The sequence below is a fragment of the Papaver somniferum genome, chromosome 2 (genome assembly GCF_003573695.1).
Source record: "Papaver somniferum cultivar HN1 chromosome 2, ASM357369v1, whole genome shotgun sequence".
Taxonomy (NCBI): Eukaryota; Viridiplantae; Streptophyta; class Magnoliopsida; order Ranunculales; family Papaveraceae; genus Papaver; species Papaver somniferum.
This window is the reverse complement of record NC_039359.1, coordinates 154,589,512-154,613,321: the sequence shown is the minus strand read 5'-3', so window position 1 is coordinate 154,613,321 and position 23,810 is coordinate 154,589,512. Positions and strand designations below refer to the sequence as shown.

Here is a 23,810-nt window from a genome sequence, read left to right as displayed (position 1 = left end):
CTACTCACGTCCAAGTCCACATTGTTGCAGCACACAACAAATCAACCAAACTCAACAGTTCATGAAAGCTTGGCTGACTGCCATCTCGTAAACATTTCCATGCACGGCTGAAGCACTACCCTTACCGCTACCATAACCAACGCCGGAAGCATCTGTATCTTCTATTCTTCTTCATTCGGTCACAGATAACACAAATTTTTTATCTTCCATGCATATCCAGCAAACCCCAAACTCCATTTAACCGTCATTGCCATCACTGCAATCACTGACAGCTCAAGTCCAATCTCTGCATCATAAAATGGTGATGCAACTGCTCGGATCTCCTTCTCTTTCGACAACAAAGCACCTCCAGCTTGAATAGGAAATGAAATTTCCACTTCTTGTTTTAACACGAACTGAAATGTGGTAATGAACCACCACAAACCACAAAATGTTGTGGTTACAAACGTCCCACATTTTCTTTAACACTAGGGGACTCCACGTATTGCACTAGTTAACAAACACAATTCTTTGTTTCCCTTCCCTTGTATGTGTGCTGGCGTGATAGTGGTGCGACTGCCAAACAGGGTAGCCAAATAATTAAGCTCGCTCCCATTTTGGTCTGTTTGTGGCAAATGCTAAATGGCTTGTACTTTAGCCGTTTTTCCTTCCGGTGATCGGATTTGCTCGTATTTCCTGTAAATAGCTCAAAACGGTGTTATTAGCCAAATATCGAGTCCTAGCTAATATTAATACAGGTATAAAACGTAGCACATACGTGCTTATCAAAAATTGATCAGATTTTTTTATTGTCGTTGTTGTAAATAGGATTCGAACTCTAAGATTTGTGAAGATTAAATTTAAAGGTTTAATAAAAGCGAGAGTTACTGGGATTAGGAGTTCACCGAATTCATAACATAAGGCTCAGTTATTTATTCTTCATCATTTATCGCTCAATAAAGAAAACAACATGGACTCTTATTTTGCTAAGGTAGATAAATATTAGCTATAAATCGTAAGCATGGGACATCAAACATTTAAGCAAGCATGACCCATCAAATAAAATGATAACTAATTAATTCAAATCATAATTCTATTTTAATTAGTGCAAAAGTCATGTAAAAAATAAAACAAATTCACCCATGTATGAAGTTCGACTTCCTCCGTCGTCCCAGTGTTGGGGTTTAGGTACTCATGATGTCGACACTCTCAAAATATTTTTTGTATAGCCCAAATGGTGTTTACAATGAAGAAGAGGAAGCAAATAACATAATCTGGGAATTTGCAACCCCTGAAATGCGTTACAAACCACCGTTACAATTTGCAAAGCAGCTGTTACAGAAACTATATTAGGAAACTGTCGTAGAATAACTGTCACTAAGCCTTAAACTGTGACAGTTCTAAAACGACAGATCCGTAGCGTCGTTTGTGTTCTTCATCTTCTACCTCTCTGCAGCAGCAGAGAAGTTTCTGCAACTTCTCCTCTTCAGCTCTGTAGCCTCTCTCAACTCTCGATAATCCTCTCTATGACCTCAGGCATCCTTTTTATACTTGACAGTGACAAAATCTCCCGTTATTACTTCTCTAAATCCTCTCTTTTATTTCTTGCAAAATACAGGAATAACTTCCCTTTTTTAATCTCTGCACGCGTCTCTCGGTGATTTTCCCGTGGTGATTTGAATCTTACACACTCAAACACGTTGAATACGTGTTTTAGAGGGAATTAAACACTCTCAGTCCACACGAAATAAGCACAAAATAAGCCCGAGATATCTTCCATGCTTTGTTTTGTTGAAAACCAATGTTAATCTTCTCACTCGTCTTTTGTGATCATCCAACCTCTCTAATCAACATCATATAATCCTACGGAGAGTATAAATCCTCCCAAATATCTCCACGTACTCTCCCAGTCAATCCAAATATCCGATAAACTCTATCCTTCCTGTTTCACGTAAATCATTTGTAATCTTCTATTTTTTTCGCAGTTAATCCCATTACCAACTCTGTTTGACCGAACCAGGCCCAAACCAATCTATACCTACGAGGAAAGGCCGATAAATTCTCACCAACTTCGACCTGGAAACTCGCCAGATGGACACAAAACTTTCCCGCCAAAATCTGTTTTCTAAAAATGAAGAAGGTGCGCCCCCTAACCAGAGTAGGGGTGCCATTAGCCGTTGGGTGGAAATAGTAGCTCTGAGGTGCAAATAGCAGTGAATACCCCTTATCAATTAAGGTGCCCCTTAACCAAAATGAGGGTCTGAATTACAATTGTCCTCCGGGAGCCAAAATCAACTTTTCGAGCTGAATTTTCCAAAAATGTTTATTCCCCAAAAATACCTACAAACACATAAAACACCCAAATTAATACAAATCGAGCACTAACAATACAGAACATTGAGAACAAAATAGACACAAGAATGCGTCTATCATGCATTACGAAAAATCATGTGCGAAACAATTTCAAACTTTGCTCATATATATACTCATCTAACAACAAGAAATAGATAATGTGTTAAGATTGTTGGAATCTTGCCACAATTAACAACACGTTAGATGTATCAAAATAATATGTAAAGAATTGAATCAAAACAATTCTACCGAAACAACTTGACGAGGGCAGAATCACAGGTTCAACAAATTGTCCTTAACACATTAGTTCACGGGTACACTCGACATGAGTAATGCTAAACCCCTCACAGCGAAGATGTATCCAGGATAAGACTGCCCCGATATAACTTAGTTAGCACAATGCAAGTTACCCACTCTTGAACTTAGCAACAGGTATTGGAAGTGAACACGCCGCAGAAGATAAAACAAGAAGATGATGAAAAGAATAGTTGCTTCTGGTATATCTTCTAAACAGGTTTTCGATTAGGATTTATAGGAGAAGATTACATGTAAATCAAGTTAGATTTAAGTTTCCATATAAAACAAGTTTCTGGTAAAACAAATCAAAAACAACAAAAGGAATTATCCTATAAATAAAACATTGAAGTAAATTATTTTTGGAATTATTTCATAAAGGAAAAACTAGCAAAAATTATATCGAGTAGACACGCGATTTGGTGTATGGTGTGCGTGCACATTTCATGGGTTGGTCCATGTATCTTTCATCCCACCCTCTCCACCCTCATTTGCCATTATAGGAATATGGTTATATAGTGGAACTCCTTCTCTAGTATACCCAATGTGAGACTAAAGAGATACATTCACTCAAAGAAATGAGTGAACATCCATAGAACCCTTAGGTCCTAAGATCAAACAATACCAAGACCAAAATATTTAAATTAAAAACTCATTTTTCTCCAACAAGAGGTAATATTTTTCTTGGTGTTGAACTCGTCATATGTTTGTTCTACACAGAGTGACAATCAACACGTTAGAGCCGGCATTATTTGTGGAAAACAAACTCTTACCCATGATTCTAATTTTATATCTGACGCACCTATACATCTGAAAAATTAATACCACTACGAGAGTTTCTTTGAATTTGATATGACTTTTAAAAATAGGGTTGCATTTCATACTTCTTATCCAAAATGATATGTGATAAGTAACATTGGGAATATTGGGAAACCAATCTTTTTCATCTTCTTCATAATTCTCTGAGATAACTTCTCTCTGAAAAACATCTTTTTAGTAGCAAATCTCCACTACCACTTAGTGAGCAGAGTTGAATTCATCTCATTCAAATTCTTGATTTCTAAACCCACAAATTTCTTTATCTTGTAAAGAGTGTTCAGAACTTTCCTTTTCCTTTTGTTGCCATTTCATAAGAATTTTCTCATTATTTTATTTTTTAAATTTTTTGCAACTAAAGCAGGCATCACAAATGAAGACGTATAGTATACTAGTAAGTTAGCAAGTACATTGTTTATAAGATTATTTTTACATGCTCTATTGAAAGGATTTTTTCCGACCTTTAAGTTTAACATGAAACTTGTCAATAACCATGTCCCATTTTGAAACTCCTCCACTTTTTTCTCTAGGAGGAAAACCCAAATAAGTAGTTGGTACTTGGTAATTTTTTTTAATAACAAGCCAAAATATAAGAAAACTGAGTTAAATCCTTATTATAGCTGACACCAAAATTTTGGCTCTTTTCAAAGATGATTTCAAGACCTGTAAGTTGCTCAAATAATAATAATAATACTCTTAGATGCTTGAGTTGTTCAATGTCAGAATCCAGGAAGAGCAAAGTGTCATCTGCAAATTAAAAATGATTGATAGGTTTGCTGTCAGCAGTTGCTTGGGATCCTAAAATCATACCTTGCTCTTATGCCTTTTTTTTTTATCATGACAGAATGAGCTTTACCAGCAAAAATAAATAAAAAAAGAGATGAATGATCCCTCTGCCTAATTCCTTTCTTGGATTTGAAGTAGCATGCAGAAGAACCATTCACTAAAACTGAAAATCTAACTATATCAATACAACACCTATCTCCTCTATTTTTCACCAAAATTCATTTTATCTAGAATCTCATTACAGCTTGCATGATCAAAAGATTATTCAAAATCAACTCTGACCGAGGTACCTGCTTTTTCGCTTCTTATTCTTGAATTTATTAGTTCATTAGCCACAAACACATCATTTAATATTTGTCTTTTATTAATGAATGTAGTTCTGTGCAGAACTTATATCACGCAAAATTTCTTTGAATCTGTCAGCTAGCACTTTGGAAATTATCTTCTACACCATATGAATAATACTAATTAGGTCCTTTATTTTCTCTCTCTTTTTTTTTGAAATTTGAGTTGTGAAGGTGTTTTTGAGCCTACAATCCAAACAATTATTGTCTTGCAAGTCCTTAAAAATCTGCATAAATTTTTTCTCTAAAATACCGCAACAAAGGACATAGAAACTGATGGGATTTCATCTGGTCATAGTGTTCAGGTTGATCCAAATTTTTAATTGGATTTAGTCTTTCTTTTTAGAAACTTCGGTTTCCATCCAAAGCTTTTTCTCATTAAAAAAATAGTATTAAAACACATAAAAATCCATTTGAAAGATATACTAAAGGATCCCAAAATTCCTACTTTTAATATATTTGTGATTAGTAGTCATTTCCAATCTAACCTTGATAACTCCAATGTAGCTTCTTCTTTTCTCGTAGCATTTTGTGATGTCATCTCGATTCTGTATATGAACAACCACTTTTGCTCTCCATTTTTCTGTTTTAAGAATAAACAAAGTGCAGAATCCAATCTTGTCTTACTATTGCTCCTTTGTAAGACAATTATTGGTATTCTCTGCAGCATCTAATGTCACAAAAACTTCCTCAAGCTTCCTCAAGCTTCCCCATTCTTCTATACAAGTCACCATTTTCTTGCTTGCTCCATATTCTCGGTCGTGGTTTTAGCAATTGTAGTTTATTACAAAAAAAAAAAAAAACAAACTCCATCTAGCACATCAAAAGAAGGCCAAGTACAAGTGATAAAAAGATATATAATTAGGATGGTAATACCAGAGATACTCACAGTGATCCTAGTCCTGTCTTTACACAATCACAAACAAAAGCAATGAGATTATGATAAGGGCGAGGTCTAGATAAAGCTTATTGCCTCACTTTTGGAAATTTTTGTTCTCAAGCAACTGAAATTAAAATTATATCAATTATACTTCTGATATTAAATTGGTTGCTGGTTCAAGTGAATGCAACTCCATTCAAAGTTAAGTCAAACAATTCATGTCTAGCGATGAACTTATTTAACTTTTTTATTCCAACAGTTGCTTCACCATTAATTTTCCAGAAGAAAACTCAAAAGAATTTTGATCAAGAAGATTGAATTTAGTTGACTCACACATGTGCGTATAAGCAATATGCATGGCAAGTGTGTTTTATCGATATAACTAACTATGTTTCTTAGTTATTTAGTGGTATTCATATTTTATTTTACCCAATGTGCATGAGACTAAAGGTTGTCTCTTTCATTAACTCATGAAATGAGAAAGTATCCTGTAACATCCCGTGATTTCTGGCACTAGAACCGAGTCCAGAATCCGCAGGATGTTACAGTTGGTATAGAGTACGGTTCGGATTTACTCGGACTGTGCATATAGACTTACCATTTCCTAAACTGTGTTATTTCTGAGAGTTGGATTTTCGTTACAATGGAGTAGCTTTGTTTTAAACGACCAAAATGATTTACAATATTTTGTCGGTGGTTTCAAGTTGTTGAAATAATCTTCTTGTTTTTATTTATCTGGGAATGAGTAAATTAACAAAATTCTTAACCTAAAAATAAAATAAAAATTGAGTTGGCTATCAAGTGATTTACATTTGAAACAAAATTAACATTTCGAAAACTACTTAGAGGTATGTTTCGATTACTTAGAGACGAAATTCCTTTTAAGAGGTAAGATTTTCATAACCCGTGTTTTGATAATGACCTTTCTTTCTGAATTAACTACACAATTAAAATATGCAAGTTCGTGTGGTTACATACATGTTTATCAATTGATCATTGTTACGACATGCTCACCGTCGTTTTTTAAAATTTTCAACTTTCAGATATGTAAAACATATAAATTTTTTATCTTTATTATTGTCGATTTTAGTAAACGGTTGGTCCACTCACTTCGATTTTGCACCAGGTAACCGGTGCCACTGTACTACAGTGATAAAGTCACTGGGTGATGATACCAGCCACCAGAGTTAGAAACTCGCTAACATCAAATTCTTTACCGATCAAAAAAAAAAGAAATTGCACCAAGTAGTTATGGACATTGGTTTCGGTTCTTGTAAAGGCCAAAACTGTACCATGTTTGGGTGTTCACCTGCCAAAAGTCGGGTTGGCCCGGCACGATACAGCCAAGAATCCACTACATTATTACGGCTCATTGTTTGGTTAAGGTATGACCTAAAGGTCCTAAACATAAAATTTCCTCCTCTACTAAAACCCTACAAACTCTTTCTCGCTTAAACAGTTCAACTTATTTACGCAAAACCCTAATTTTCTCTCTGCTATTCAAGCCGACGAAAATGGCTCGAGGTCTGAAAAACCCTAAAAAGGCCAAAAGAAAAGTCAAGGTATTTGCATCCTCACTTCTATCAATCTATCAGTATAAAGTTTTATCACTTTTCTGGATTTTTTGTAATTTTTTTCTGGATTTTTTTTCTTTGGTCATTTTAGAAATTAATCGACTGTTTTGGGTTTTGATTTTGGGTGTAATTAGAAGAAGGAAAGTGGAGAATCATCAGCAGTACCAACTATGCCTGCAAAAGTATGGCAACCAGGTGTTGATAATTTAGAAGAAGGAGAAGAATTGCAGTGTGATCCTACTGCTTATAATTCTCTCCATGCTTTTCATGTTGGTTGGCCTTGTTTAAGGTATAATAGATTGAATTGCAGTGTGATCCCCATCATTTTATTGTAAAAAAGTTTCGATTTTGTGGATTTTTATGAGTTAAAATTCATTGTTGCAGCTTTGATATTGTAAGGGATACACTAGGTTTAGTCAGAACCGAGTTTCCGCATACTTTGTATTGCGTCGCAGGGACTCAGGTTCGTGTATTGCTATTAGTGTTGGTGAATTGTCATTTGAGGGTATGAGTAAAGTGGTTTTGAGATTTTAATTAAGATTTTGTTTTGCAGGCAGAACAAGCTTCTTGGAACTCTATTGGGATATTTAAATTGTCTAAAATATCAGGCAAAAGGCGTGACTTAGTGCCGGAGAAAGCTGGTGGTGATGGGTCTGATATGGAGGACGAAAGTGATGAGAGTAGTGATGAAGAGGAGAATGAGGAAAATGGTGGACCTAATCCTCCGGTGTTGCAGGTAATTTGTTGATTTCTAGTTTGTCTATTTGAGATTATTATTTTTTAATCTTGGTTGCTTGAATTTTGTTGGTCTACTGGGAATTAACGTTTGGGATTCTTTGACAGATACGTAAGATAGCACATCAAGGATGTGTAAATCGAATACGTGCGATGACACAGAGCCCTCATATTTGTGCGTCATGGGGAGATACCGGACATGTACAGGTTAGTTTTATCTCTATGAACCATCTCACCGTCTTCAGTTATCTGCTTCCGCCTTATTACGAGCACACGCGCTCTACTAATGAAATGCTTAGTAAGTTTTGTTTGAGTGTGAACATTGTTTAGTTGGCCACTATTTAGAAGCATATTATACGATACGTTATTTCATTTCTCTCCCTCTTTGTATGCGATGAAAATAGTCGATGGACATTACAGAAGCTCCACTGTGAACAGTATCCTGGAAACCATCTTTTGTAAAACATTGAGTCACAGCTTCTTCAAGCTGATGGTCTAGTAGTGCAGACTGTAGATGGATTCAGAATGATTAAATCCAATCCCAGGCACTAGTTTTAGATTGGGTCTTATATCAGTGAGTTACAACTTACAAGTTCTATCTGTGCAAGAGTCGCAAGACATTGAAGTTTTGTACTATTATCTCTAGATGCTTGGATTTATCTTGTCCAATCGGTACACTACTAGCAAGCTCAAATATAAACCTGATATTCTTAGTTAGAAATAGTGAGTTACAAGTTTTATCTTTGCCAGAAGTTTGTACTTTTGTAAATTCTCTTCTTCATTTGGCTTCTTGTCTAATTTCGTCAATGGGTTGATGCTGGGTGTGATCCATGAATGTTCTGTAGTTCATCAAGAGTTGAAAATTGAAGCTACCATGTAGTGCTAGTTGATTGATAATATACAAATCTACCATATTGTTATTAATTGCAGTCATGAAAAATAATGTACGTAAAATGTGGGCATTATGGGGATTCCGGAATCTGGATATACTTTTGTTCTGTGTCCCTTTTATTATGGGTGAGCTCATTCTTGTTACGTGCAACTGAGTTTATGTTTCATGCTTTCTAATCTTTAAGCGAGCAGATCTATTTTGCAATAACGAATAGCAATAGTGTTCCACATGAAACATGAAATACCTTCAAGGACCTCTCTCGACTTTGGAACACGTTTATTCTTCTTATGCAGATCTGGGATTTCAGCAGCCAGCTTAATTCTTTAGCTGGATCGGAAACAGATGTCAGCACTGGAGGATCGAACTTGGAAACTCAGGCCCCGTTAATGAAGTTTGGTGGCCATAAAGCTGAAGGTTATGCAATAGATTGGAGTCCTCTTGTGCCTGGAAGACTTGTATCTGGTATAATTGTAGCATATGACTGTGTTCTTTGTATCGTCTTTGAGGATCTTAGGCGCAATAATTCCCAATGAATAAGATTTATTTTTAATTGCATTTTCATGTTCACAGGGGACTGCGATAGTCATATCCACCTATGGGAGCCATCATCTAATGCAACATGGAATGTGGACGCTACTCCTTTTGATGGACATGATTTAAGTGTGGAAGATCTCCAGGTACTTGTGCCGCTTGAAGATAAAACCTTAAATTTTTTATTTATTTCACCACTAATTGGAAGATCTTCAAGTATGGATGCCAACCGGCTTCACTTTTACAATGCGCTCTGTTTCATCATTGTCCTTGCAGTGGAGTCCTTCGGAGCCTGATGTGTTTGCTTCATGTTCTGTTGATGGAACTATTGCTATATGGGATATTCGTACGAAAAAACCAGCAGCAACTATCAAGGCAAATAAAGCTGATGTGAATGTAATCTCATGGAATCGGTATGTAAAACATATTACCATGCTTTTTTTTTTTTTTTTTTCTTCCTATGATTATGATCTTCTCATATGTTCCTTCATGATGATTTCAATAGGGTGGCTAGTTGTATGTTAGCATCTGGAAGTGATGACGGCACATTTACTGTTCGTGATCTTAGACTGCTCAAGGTAATGCATTCAATTGTTTTGTTGCATATAATCACTGATTGAAGACAATATTAGAACTAATTTTCAATATATTTTAGTTGATCTTCTCAAATGTCATGCTAGGAATGAAGGTTTACATGATAAGTTTGATTTAGGTTCTTTTTCTAGAGCCCACCCTTGCTTATTGCTGACTTTAGATGCTTTCAGTGTAACATTCTTATCTATTTTGCTAATGTTACTTCGTTAAACCATGAGTTTGTGTTTTCTTCTATTAAGTGTAATTATCTTATGTGACAACAATATGATGTTTCAGCCACATACATCAAGTATTCCAGTAATTTAATCTTTGCTAAGTTTGTGCAAGTTTCGACTTTGCTCCGTGATCTTCTGTTTTTGACTTGTAAACTTTTCTGTTCATTGGGGAAGGCAGATACAAGAATCATGCTGTGAGTTCTTTATGAACCACTTAATGCGCTTACCAAGCTTTTTGCTTACTGTTTAGAACAAATTCCTGACAAGAGATGGAATATAAAATTAAATTGGTTTAATTTGCATTAAGTACTTTTTTTTGACTCTTTTTCTCTATTTTGTCAGTCGGGAGAAGAACCAGTAGTTGCACACTTTGAATATCATAAACGCCCCATCACCTCCATCGAGTGGAGTCCACACGAGGCTTCCACCTTGGCAGTTACATCCGAAGACAATCAACTAACGTAAGAACATTTAATTCAGAAACTGTATCGCTAGATAAACACTCTATTTTTCGCCCCCATCTTTTGATAAGTTATGTCAAGTATGACCTGCTGTCTACATAATAAGGAACAAGTAACTCCTCCTCCTTCATTTTAATGCAACTTTTCTTTGATTTGGATTACCAGGATTTGGGATCTCTCCCTAGAAAGAGATGAGGAAGAAGAAGCAGAATTCAGAGCAAGGATGAAAGAGCAAGTGAATGCCCCAGAAGATTTGCCACCACAACTTCTTTTCGTTCATCAGGTTATTATCCTTTCCCCATCTCAGTTTACACAAACATATTATACATTTTCTATTCTATCTTTATTAATAATATTTGGATTTTGGAATAATTTTTTGAAACAGGGTCAAAAGGATTTGAAGGAACTACATTGGCACACACAAATCCCCGGAATGATAATGTCTACAGGTTCAGATGGTTTTAATGTCTTAATGCCTTCCAATGTTGAAAGTACAATCCCAGGAGCTGCTGAAGCTTGAAAGTCAAGGATGATTCAACATAGCGAAGAACCACCTTCATTACGAGCTTTCTTGCCTTCCATCTAGTAGTAGCTTTATATTTTTCTTTTCGTTCTTTTTTTTTTTTTAGTTCTGCCATAGAGTTTAAATTTCACAAGACGAAAAATACAGATTGAAGATAAAAGTTGTAACTGGATATAATTTAAATGCGCATTTCTGCTGCTCAGTTGCTTAATTTTGCAAAAACTTGTCGAAAACGCCTGAAATTAATAATCTGAATTTCTCCATGTCAATTTCTGCACTTTCTTTCAAATTCTGTACTTCTTGAAGAACTTGTTGACGCTACAAGGATGTGGCAATGTTGCCAATGTTTGCTGAAGCCGCTGTATATGAGTGGTTACACAGACCTACAAAAATATCCATCCCGCATCCCAAGAATAATCTCCAAAAATCTCCTCCCACCCTCTTTGGAGCTCCAGCTACTTCTCTAATCGTCTTCTCCGTCACAGGTCAGATCAGAGCCCTCGTCTTCTCTAAAGGAACCATAGCAGTTTTCTTGATTGTAACTCCTTAATCACAATTTGCAACTTTTTTTGTTTTTTGAATGAAATTATAGGGTTTCTTATGCCTCTTTTTTTGTGTGTGCGGGTTGCAGGAATTGAATAAATGATGGCAGGTAGAGATAACGGTGGTGGTAGAGGCGTTTATCCACCAGATGGTTCATATGCAAGAGGACCACCACCACCATATCAGGTACCAAGACCACCACCACATCCAGTACCAACACCACCAGTACCACATCCAGCTATGTTACAAAATGAATTAGAAATGCAACGTGCTGAGATTCGAAGACTTGTGACCGATAATCGGAGATTAATTGATGACCGTATTGGTCTACAGCGTGAATTAGGTGGTGCTAAGGAGGAGATACATAGGTTGAATATGGTAATTGGTGATATCAGGGCGGAGAAAGATGCTCATTCTAGAGAATTTATGGAGAAACGATTGAAACTTGAAGCTGAGGCGATGCAGTTGAGAAATGAAGTTCAGAAATCGAATAGTTTGAGGATGGAGTTGGCTGGGCAAGTTGAGAATTTGACACAAGAGTTGGGAATGGCGCGAGCTGATAATCAGCAGATTCCAATGATGAGAGCTGAGATTGATGGAATGCGTCAGGACCTTATGCTTGCCAGGTTTGTTTATTTCTGTCTTTTCTTGTATAATGCTTTGGGTTAAGTTTTGTTGTTTTCGAGTGTTAAGAAAAGATGGAAATGAATTGTAGGTCTGCTTTTATGTATGAGAAGAAAGCGAATGTTGAGTTAATGGAGCAGAGGCAGGCAATGGATAAGAATTTGGTTTCTATGGCTTGTGAAATTGAGAAGCCGCGTGCGGACTTTGTCGGTGGTGATAAGACTCATGGAAGACCACCATCAACTGCTGGTACTTTCTTCTGCTATACCATTGCGGTGAAATTGAACTAACATGTTTTAAAACTGAAATTTTGTTTGTTTTTTATGTTTTCTGTATCTGCTCCTTGATTGGTGTGAGTTCTTTTCTTTTTATTGCCAAACAAATTCCTTAAAATGCATATAGCCACATACCGGGTTTCTAAGAAGAACGTAAGCTGACCAATGAACTAAGGCATACCTCGAGGGAAATCCTTCATTCCTCAATACACCAGTTAACAGGGGAGCATGCCAAATTTCTATCATTAACTGCATCAGATTTCCTATCATTTGAGTGAGTAAGGTTTGGATCACTTTATTTAGAGACCAACCCAGGCCTTTTTGTTATACTGGTTTCAGTGAATGTTTTGTAACTAAGACCAACTAATTCCATTGTCCAGGAAGGTGGTTAAAATTCTAAGACCAAATAAATCCATTGTCCAGGAAGTTGGTTAAATCTCGGGACTCTTGTCTTTTCTTACGATGGTTAAATTGCCTCTATGGGTGTATGCATTAACATAATGTTGAACATCCTTATTGATGTTTCTGCTTTTTGATTTATCTAACTAATAATCTGAATTTTCAAATACCACATTCAATACGTGATCCAGCTGCCTTAGGTCCTAATAAGAAGAACTTCAAAGTATCAGCGTCAACAGATAAAGAGAAAGGTTTGGGAGAAGAAAAGCAGGGTTCAACTAGTTCTTATAAATGTTTCTTTTGTAAGAAGAAAGATCATATCAAGAAGAACTGCCTGAAGTATCAACAATGGCTGAAAAAAGCTAAACCAGAAGTTGATAAATCAAAATAAAGTAATTGACTGAGTTCTGAAGTCGACTGTGGTGGTTGTATAGTGTTACGTGTTCAAGTTTTGTTTTTCCCTTTGTGTTTTTGCTTGAATATGTGAAGGCAGACATGTTTTCAGATTGTAGACTAGCTCTATAAGGTCTATCATATGCAATCTAAGTTAAATTTTGTTTGCTATACAGTTCAGTGTGAGCAAGTCTACATTATGTGCGCTATATAATGTGTGTGTGTTGGTATGAAATCGATCCTTTGAGATATTAAAGATTTCTTTTGAGATCATAAAGTTAAATCTTCAAGTAGTCTGTTCAGATTGAGCATAAGGTGGCGCTCATTTTCAGACCTTGTAGGTATGAAGGATCTTTTTGGGATCATAAAGGTAAATTTGTCCTTTTGGGGTGGAGCATAAGTGGTGTTTGTGTCTCTAATAGTCGGATAATGGCGTACTTTGATCTAAGCGTTCAGTTACACATTGATTGACATTTTTGGTTTTCTAAAATGGATGGCCACCTACGATGATTTTCAGTTACTAATCTCTACTGCTAAATGTTTTTGTAAAAGAACCAAAATAATTTGTTGCTGACCAAGTGGGAGATGTTAGCTTTTATGGTCTAGCAACAAATCAAGTTTCGTTTAATAGAAATGAGCTAGTGTTAATCTCAGCTAAGTGTGTGTTTAAGGTTTAGATCATGTACTAAAGCAAAACTATCATTTTTGAGGGAATACTGCATAAAGCCAAGGAAGTCACTTTACCTCATGATGGCTGAGTGGATGAAACATTTTCAAAAAGCTGTTATGCTAACATGATTCATTTAAGCTTTATATATGCTATGATCTTTCAGCGATGTACGTTGAGTTTTCTACTAGTGAAATCTTCATTAAGCCTGTGCAAGTTTCGATTCGCTATTAACTTCTCAGTCTTTTTTTTTTCCTGACATTTCTGTCATTTCTGATTGTTACGGAAGGGAGACGTAAGATTCATGCCATGCTCTTTTTCTCTATGCAGCCGTGAGGTGATTTATTAGTTGCCCACTTTGAATATCATAAGCGCTGCCTCACTTCTAGTCAGTGGAGTCCACATGAGCCCTTGGCACTTACATTTGAAGACAATCAACTAAGGTAAGAACATTTAACTAAGAAACTGCATCCGTAAATACTCCATTTTCGCTCCCCATCTTTTGATAAGTGATATGGCTAAAGTATGATCGGTAGTCAGGCATGATGAGGAACTAGTAGCTTCTTTTTCTTTATTCGAATGCAGGTGTTCTTTGATTTGCATTACCAGGATTTGGGATCTCTCCCTGGAAAAGACGAGGAAGAAGAAGCAGAATTCAGAGCAAGGATGCAAGAGCAAGTGAATGCCCCGGAGGATTCTGCTATCACAACTTCTTTTCGTTCATCAGATTATTATCCTTTTCCCTTCTGAGTGTTCACAATCATGTTGTGCATTTTCAGTTTCACCTTTATTAATATTTGGATTTGAAACAGGGTCAGATGGTTTTAATGTCTTAATGCCTTCTAATGTTGAAAATACAATTCCAGCGGCATAGAGTTATTTCGAGGAGCTAAAGATGAAACCAGACGTATCGGAACCGTCTTAATTATGAGCTTTCTTGAGTTACAGTTAGTTGTGGCCCCAGACTTTATATGTTCCTCTTTCTTTCTTTTTTTCAGTTCTGTAATAGAATTTAGGTCTTAATTATACAGATTTAAGATAAAAGGTGCAATTGGATATTATTTAAATGTGATATTTCCGCTACTTAAGTTTTATTTGCAGTTGCTTAATTTTGTAAAAACTGCCTGAAACTAAGAATTTATCTAGATTTTGCTGTGAATTTATCCTCCGCGGCTAATTCTGCACTTCCTTCCTGCTGAGTCTACTTCTTGAAGAACTTGAGTAATGCCGCCATTGGTTGTGGCATCCTTACTTCCATTGTATCATGACATTGATTCACGCCGATTAAAGAAAAGACCAAAAGACTAATAGCCTGTTTGGATAGTCATACTTAAGTTATTTTCTGACATCTAAAAGTCAGAAGTTAGTTTGGATATGACTTTTAGAAATGAAAAAGGTTAGTAGGGCGTTTGGTTGTGTATCCACAAGTTATTTTTTGACTTTTAGAAATTAAAAAGCAAAAAGTCAGTTTGGGGATAGAATTTTTAAAACTTCCGGAAGCAAAAAAAGTTACTGTGAAAAAAATAGTTTTGTTTCCGATTTTTGTTGCTATTTAACATTTTGTATAGCAGAATGTTTTTGCTACTAATTCTGAAATTAACTTATGCTTCTGGAGAAGCAGAAACACTTATACTTATGGTATCCAGCTGGATTCAACTCAAATTTTCTCATTCTTCTGTCCAAAATAAAAGGTGCTAAGAAAGTAAGTCAATTTAGACCTATAGACTTAAGTAATTTTTGCTTCAAAATTATCACTAAGATCATATCTATAAGAATAAGCACTTTTCTTCATAAACTAGTATCTTCTCAACAATGTGTTTTTGTTAAAGGCAGAAATATTCATGAACAAATTTTATTGGCATCTGAACTAGTGAATGAGATGAGTATTAAAAGAAGAGGTGGTAATGTAGATCTAAAATTAGACATTTCTCAGGCTTATGACACACTAAGTTGGGAATTCTTGATAGCCGTCCTTAAGAAATATGGTTTTTCTATCAGATTCTGTCAATGGATTCAAATACTTCTACAAACTACAAAAATTTCCACTTGACTAAATGGTGGTCCAATTGGTTACTTTGGAGTGGGTAGAGGAGTTAAACAGGATGACCCCCTTTCTCCCATTTTATATGTTCTAGCAGCTGATGCACTAAGCAAGAAGATTATTCAATATATTCAAGCAGGAAAAATTTCACCAATAGTAATAAGGAGAGGTATTTATCCCTCACACCTATTCTTTGCTGATGACATATTTATTTTTTGTAGTGGAGGCAAAAAATCTGTTCAAAATCTCAAAATACTTCTTATGGAGTATCAATCAGCTGCTAGACAAGTGGTCAATGCAACAAAGAGTAAATGTTTTGTAGATGGGACTACTAACTCAAGGAAGTTGCAGATAGCAGAAACTATGAATATGTCTCTTTCCAATTTTCCAGATAAGTACTTAGGAGTGATGCTAGTACTTGGTAAGATCAAGGCAGAACATTTATGGTCCTTTGTGGAATTGCTTCAAAAAAGATTGGCAACTTGGTTAGGTAAATTTCTGAATTTCCAAGCTAGAATAACCTTGATTAAGTTTGTACTCTCTAGCATTCCCCTGTATAACATGTCCATATATAAGTGGCCAAAAAAGGTAATTCTTGCTTGTGAAAAAATCATAAGGAACTTCTTGTGGAGTGGTAATGCTGAGGACATGAAATATATTACTCTTGATTGGGAGAAAGTTTGTGTACCACAAGAAGAAGGAGGTTTGGGAATTAGAAGGATGGAAGATATTAATAAGGCATTACTCATGAAACTTCTTTGGAGAATTCTTAACTCTAAAGAAGACTGAGAACTTTTCTTTCTAGCTAAATACCAAGACCTTAATAGAATGTGGATTTCTTATTACAAAAAGTCTTCAGTGTGGCCTGGAATCAAGCGGGTTTTGAATGATTTCTCTGAAAACATCAGATGGCTTGTGGGCAATGGGAAACAGATCTCCATCTGGAATGATGCATGGATCCTTGAAAAAAGTATAATTTCACTCTTCCCTGCAAATGATTACATACTTCATAACAGTCATATGAAAGTATAAGACTTAATTCAGAATAAGCAATGGGTTGTACCAGAGGAAATGTTGGAATTTTTTTTCTATTGAAGAATTGCCTCTACTTTCCTTAGAGGAGGATAATATGGTGTGGACAGCTACTCAAAATGGTGAATTTTCAGTTCAAAGTGCAGTTAACGCAATCAGGAAAAAACAACCCAAGCTTAGATGGTATAAGAAAATATGGCAATCTTGTGCTCATCCCTCCACTGCAGGAAACATCTGGAAAATAACTAGGGGTGTTTGTACTACTGATGAGAAGGTGGAAAATAGAGGAATGAACCTGGATTCAAGATGCTATATATCTTTGCAGAAAAGATCAAGATAATATGGAACACATTTTATGGAATTGTGATTATGGTCAAATACTGTGGAAATGGGTTGGAGGTATTTTTGCCTTTAAAAACCCAAATCTTTTGAGGATATCTCAAATGCATGCAATAGGAAAAGTGTTGTGATATAGAAAATTTGGTTCATTGCTGCATTCAACATAGTGGTGGACATTTGGTTTACAAGGAATATAGTATACTTTGATAATGTTACTCCTAACAGTTCAACAACTCAAAAGAGGATATCCAAAATAATACAGGACTGTGAAGTCAGAATCAATGGAGATATGTTTAATTATGCATATGACTTACAAATATTAAAACACTTCAATCTGGGTTGCAGAAAAGTGAAGAATTTCAGAACTATTGAATGCAATTTCTTTCTGCCTGCTGCTGATAGTACATTGATATGTTGTGATGGTGCATCCAGAGGGAATCCTGGCAATGCTGGTTATGGATTCATTGCAAGAGATAGTGCAGGTAAATTCTTAACAGCTGAAAGTGGCGGTCTTGGCATTTCTACTAACTTTGTAGATGAGATAATGGGAACTATAAATGCATTGGAATGGGTAGTAAAGGAGTTGAAAAATAAAGTGATTATCAATTGTGACTCTAAAGCTGCTATCTTTGCTTTTAGTAAGAATAAACTCCCTTGATTTATATGGAATCGCTGGATACATGTTTGCAGTAAGCTATCAATACATTTTAATCATGTGTATAGAGAGATCAACTTTTCAGCTGATTTATTTGCAAAGAAAGGAGTATTCCTGGCCAAAGGACAAGTTCTAAAGTTCAATGAAAGATCTTAAAATATGCAGAGAATGGAATTTCCAGGTCTTACATACTACAGATTTGTGTGAAGGGATAAAGGTAGAGATGAGTATATTTTTTGTATCTTTTTTGTTTCCTTTCAATCAGGACATGTGGTCCTCAATTTTCCTTTATTGATCTGTTGTAACAGCATATTCTTTTGATCAATTATAATTTATTTTTGGTTAAAAAAATATGGTATCCAAACATGATTTCTAAGATTAACTTCCGGAAAATCACTTCTAACATCCAACCATACTATAAAGAATTTAGGATATTTGCATTCATGTCAACATCATATTTTTTGGTACAAAGTGGTTAGTCTTGGCTAAAGGAGATATTGATGGGAAGACTGATTGGACAGTAGTTAAAGGAAGAAAAATTCTCCTAAAAAAGATAAGTCGCAACGTTCTACAAAAAAATAAACAAACTTTATGGCGCATAGAGATTTTACCGTTGAAGGTAGATTCTTAAAGATCATATTGAGGTGGAGAGATACGATTACATGTCTAGTGATGGGATGTCGTAGGCACAACAAATTAATAAACATATTTCCACTAATTAACTGGTAATATAGCGGTAGTAAGAGATCGTTCCCACAGAGAGCTGTGTAATTGATAGGTTATTTGAAATAGCAAAATAAAGTAAATAGAAAAAGGGGGTTTTGGTTGTGAGGTAAATAAAGAGACAACAAGAAGAAAGGGATGATTAAGGAATCCTTCGCCGTTACCAAGCATTAACAGGATTAGAATACTTATCTATCTTTCGTTAGAATCATTCATCACCAACCATAGAATAACAGCTAGATCAGTGTTATCCCAAAACTCCTTCAATCACTGGATACGGAAGTTCTCACCTACTAGATTCTATTCGACGATCCAACAAGTAGTAGATCACTCAAGGTGTAATCCAATCGAACGCTTTAAGCTTTGTGAATTAGGTTAATCCCAGTAGTTGAACTCTTAGATCAAGGTTTACTTGCTGGTGTTATCTTAACACACGATTGCTCTACCGAATCCCTCTGTAAGGTCTCGCGATTTCTACTTGTGTATAGAGTTAATCGACGATTACTTATCTCATAACTTCTAATAGCAATAGAACAATCAATAGACTAATCTAGTATGCATCCCAAATCAATCTAAGAATCACTCATAAACCCTAGATATGGTAAAGACAAACGATGATGATAAAAAATCTCGATAGATTTGTACTATTAATAAAGCTTCACGCTCAGAACATTGAATTCATCCTTAATCAACAAAGTATTTAGCTACTCATATCAAAGAAGATGAAGAATGGTAGTTTCCCCCTAAAGGGGTAAAACCTAGCTTATGATATGAAATGATCGATCATATATGAAAGGCCTAATACCTATTTATATATGTTTACGTTGCTTGGCCATCAAGTATCTATTTCGGTTCAAGAACCCGACCCGAAAATACGAAATAAGGACCATAAACATGAGTTTTGTCCTTCCATGGTATGCATACCCATTTTCATACTTAAAATCCGTTCCAAGGTATGTATACCCGTATGCATACTTGCTTGTCTTCGGTATTGGATACAAAGATTGTTTTGGCCACAACTTCTTCGTCCGAACTCGGAATGACCTCATTTTTTTTGCATTATTTTCCTCTTTAAATTATCTTCAAGATGGTGATGAGAAATTATTAATTTGAATGAGTTAAGATCATTCTTTGGCCCGTCTCTTGATTTTGAGCGTTTTGCTCCTTTTCGTCTCACTTCTTCCACTTCTCTTGGACTTGGGCACTTGGATACTTGGAATACTTCTCTTCCTAGATATTTTCAGCACTTTGTAGATCCTTTTTGGATGATTCACCTATTAGAGGCAAATAAGAGAAAACAATCGTAATAATACGAAAATATGCAAGAATAATAGCTAAAACAAGTATGGAAAGGACGCTAAAATCATATGAATTATGCACTTATCAAATTCCCCCACGCTTAGAATTTTCTAGTCCTCGAGAAAACTAAATAAAACTAATTCTAAATACAACAACTCCATGTCGTTGAGAAAACGGTTGCACTTAGCTAATGCAACATGCCTTTAAACCCCTAGGTGTCCCCAGTGGACGAGTTATAGTCTCGTGAGGATTTACAAGAGGTATACCCACAAAACCTACTCCAATTTATTATCTTGGAAGAACCACTAAGGAAAGACACAAAGTAGTAGATAAATAATTGGCTTGCATATGTTTTTTAGCTGCAAACATCCCACATACATTCCAAACATCACACACAAGAAATTACTTACATGTGACATTCAACCTGATTGGAAAACTCTACTAAGATAGTCATCGTACTTGTTGCAACATTTTTCACAACACTCGCACACTGAAATCACATGGATATATAAGAAAATAAAAGTGAAGTGTGCAAATGTTGATCAAAGTGAAAGATGTTACCCACAATACTTGTATGAATGCCGTCAAATGATTCTTATTTATAGCACAATAGTTGAGAGAAGCACCCATTTAACTCGACCACGTGATTAGATACTCTAAGCGCATGTTCCTTTTCATCAAGTATGTGATAGTTTCCTTGGATCCTGTGTTCCACGCTTGTTTAGGCGACGGAGACAGGGAAAATATTTCACACATACTGCTATCCAAGTGTCGATAACCTTATCAATAGTCTTTTTAACTTGCCATATAATGATGATAGGTTTTTGTTTTCATCCACTTCATTATTACTCCGAAATTCCGGACTTATTATAGAATTATTAATGTTGATAAATGAAGAGGAGCCTTATATATATGTTTCTTTTTTTCCGGCTCACTCTTTATGAGTGTAAGACAATTGTCTATGGGACTTTTCTATACTCAACCAGTGATTACCTTTCTACAACATCCACGGTAGTATCAAGATCCCATCAAATCACTTTAGAGAAACATATAACTGCAAAAATAAAAAGAAAGTGATTCAGTAATGATAAATTGCGAGGATGAATCTTTCAAACGACTACCAGCCATTTCTAGCACTTGAGTTTGACATCCAATTATAAACGTATATATAAGGATTGTAGAATGATAAAGTGGAACTCAATCTATAGCCGTAAGAACTGTTTCAACCTAAAAATGTTTAGAGTGTCATCCTATATAACTCATAGTTAACTCCAAAAGATGAAGTCTCAAGAATGCAAGAAATCAAAGAGTATTATTTATTTATTTATTTTATATGCAAGCCAAACATGCTTAACTACTCCCCCACACTTAAACTCAATATTGTCCTCAATGTTCAAAATCGAAAATTCTGATTTCTGACATAACAACCCTGAAAAACTCGAAAACTATACAAATGGATAGGGAACTAGGAAAAACATCCTAAATAAAAGTTGTTCGCCTACGTTTTTTATATAAGGTGTCAAAAGATCACAGTTTTTCAATAAACGGTATGACTTTTGTGGCCTTCATACTGACAGACATACAATCTGAAAAAGTTCTGGAGAATACCGAAACTCAGATGTCCAGGCCAGTAGGTCCAACTTAACAGGATCCGAATTCAAATTTTCTTTTTGAAAAATAAAGGTGAGTCTGTCCTATTTAAAAGTTGTGGTCAACCACTCAAATTGGACTTCGTATGAAGTCTCGAGAGATGTTTTCGTGACAAGTGCGCAGTCAGAATTTTTCTAACGAGAATAGTTCGTCAAAACATAGGACTTTGTAAAATATAAGATGGGAATGCAAGATATAATATCAAAACTAAGAAAACTAAAATAAATAAATAAAGGGGATAGAGATAAAAAACCGATGGCTTGCCTCCCATGTAGAGCTTGGTTTAACATCGTCAGCCTGACGTTATTGTTATCGTCCGTACACCAATAATCTGGAAATTTGGTAATCCTTCCAAATAAATTCTGAAAAGCTTTAATTTAACTCTCGCTAAACCACCTCCTCAAACCTAAACCACCACCATCAAACCACCGCATGTAAACCACAACACCCTTTACTCCCATTTCCACCACCATCATCTCGATGGGTTAGAGTGGTTTTTTTTTTTTTTTTCTGATTTCCACGTCGTTACACTTCTGGTGAATTCGATGGTTTCTTAGGTAGTTCTTTGTTCATAATTATTCTTCATAAGGTTCCTGTCTGTTTGTTTTTGTGTTTTTGGATCGTTATACACCACGAAAACTGCTTGTAATCGGGTGCTACTACGTGTGTTTCAGAATCAGAGGGTGCCTTATCTGTAAGCGTTTCTCCTGTTTGGTTTTGTGCTTCAATGACTATCGCAGGTAAGGGTATTATCCTATGTCCGTTTAGGGATTTTCATGGGTACCCAGATGGGGGGATTGGGAGTAAAGGCTTTGCATGTTTGATCCCCCATCTGAAGAGACTACACCTCTGCAATATGGAAAGGAAGACTACACTCCAACATGCCATTAGAACTGATGTGGATGTTTTCGTTGGTGTTGATGGTGGTTTTTATCTTAGGGTTAAAATCGTAAAACCTTGCATCTGATGTGACGAAACCTTGCAAGGAAACAGAGCCACGTGTGCTAACCTCTCCACTGGAAAATTTGTTGAGCCGCTCAACATATTTACATGAAATTTATCCAGACTGGCGAATCCCAGATGTTTTGTAAATTTCGGGGCCTCGTGCATATTCACTTAATATAAGTTCCTCTGGATGCCTTCTATGCTATGTTCCCCAGCTGAACTCTTAATGTTGATATGGCATGACGATTTGTGTTCACTCGCAGCAGAGTAGCATGAATCTCCAAGTAGAAAGAAAAAGATCTTTGCATAAGGTATTCAATCAGAAAGGCATGCTGCTCTCTGGCAACGAACTTAAAAGAGCTTTGTGTTGACACATAGAATTCAGTCAACCTGCCTAACTCTGCAGAAGTTAGGGTTTTGCGCCTCGCGCAATATACTATACCTTGCTTGTCAAAATTTCCGCCACAACGCGCTGGAAGTGCGGCCACACCCTAGCTTGTCGGCCCCACTTCCCATCGACCAATCAGGTCGCCCTAAATGCGCCACGCGCATTCCAAACAAGGCCGACCCCATGTTACCTGCCGGCCCCCCTTTCCATCAACCAATCAGGTCGCTAAAAAACCGCCACAACGCACTGGAAGTGCGGCCACGCCCTAGCTTGCAGGCCCCACTTCCCATTGACCAATCAGGTCACCCTAAAGGCGCCACACTCTCACCATAAGTGTGGTCGCATCTTTTGTTTGGCCGTCCCTCTTTTGTGGCCAATCAGGTTACTCCAAATTTGCCACCATACATTAAAGGCCAGACGCATCTTGGAAACACGCCATGCTACCTTGGCAACATGCCATGCTACTTCAGCAACATGCCAACACGCTACCTCGACAACATGCCATGCTAATTCGGCAACATGCCAACACGCTACCTCGGAAACATGCCATGCTACCTTGGAAACACGCCATGCAACTTCGCAGCATGCCAACTTCGTGGAAACCTGCCATAAATAGCCACCCACGACAATTTCTACTCTTGTGGCCGTTTCCACACTGTGGCCTTGCCATAGTTCCTTTGGCATAACCATGTCGCCATTTGCACAAAAGTAGTGCCATGCCGAAGTCGCACGCCACGTGCGCTAATTAGGGTTTCGACAAACCCTAATTTGAGAAAATTTCTACCAAAGCCAATAACGATTCCGGAACAACGGGATTGGCGTGGCAACAAGGCCAATGTTTCCACGCCACATGTGGGTCCG

General features: G+C 36.4%; 2 protein-coding genes across 5 annotated transcripts; both read left to right on the top strand.

Annotated features, from left to right (window-relative positions):
• The first annotated feature begins 6,857 nt into the window (after positions 1-6,857).
• LOC113349507 (glutamate-rich WD repeat-containing protein 1-like) lies at positions 6,858-11,239 on the top strand. The gene is made up of 12 exons (XM_026593480.1): positions 6,858-7,013; positions 7,160-7,314; positions 7,410-7,488; positions 7,579-7,761; positions 7,869-7,967; positions 8,946-9,114; positions 9,223-9,329; positions 9,460-9,596; positions 9,689-9,761; positions 10,335-10,453; positions 10,619-10,736; positions 10,839-11,239. The coding sequence occupies exons 1-12, from the start codon at positions 6,966-6,968 to the stop codon at positions 10,971-10,973; spliced, it is 1,422 nt and encodes a 473-aa protein (XP_026449265.1). The 5' UTR covers positions 6,858-6,965; the 3' UTR covers positions 10,974-11,239.
• Positions 11,240-11,314: 75 nt separating this feature from the next.
• On the top strand, positions 11,315-14,950 carry LOC113349509 (protein FLX-like 3). Of its 4 annotated transcripts, XR_003360220.1 has the most exons (5): positions 11,315-11,461; positions 11,608-12,145; positions 12,235-12,392; positions 14,208-14,320; positions 14,463-14,950. XR_003360220.1 is itself a non-coding variant. In XM_026593483.1 (4 exons), exons 2-4 carry the CDS (start codon positions 11,619-11,621, stop codon positions 14,216-14,218), a joined length of 696 nt encoding a protein of 231 aa, XP_026449268.1. In that variant the 5' UTR covers positions 11,315-11,461; positions 11,608-11,618; the 3' UTR covers positions 14,219-14,950. The 4 variants fall into 4 exon arrangements, 3 of the variants coding, with proteins under 3 accessions (XP_026449268.1, XP_026449266.1, XP_026449267.1); XM_026593483.1 differs by having other exon boundaries at positions 14,208-14,950; XM_026593481.1 differs by lacking the exons at positions 14,208-14,320; positions 14,463-14,950 and adding an exon at positions 13,009-13,415.
• Positions 14,951-23,810: the final 8,860 nt, after the last annotated feature.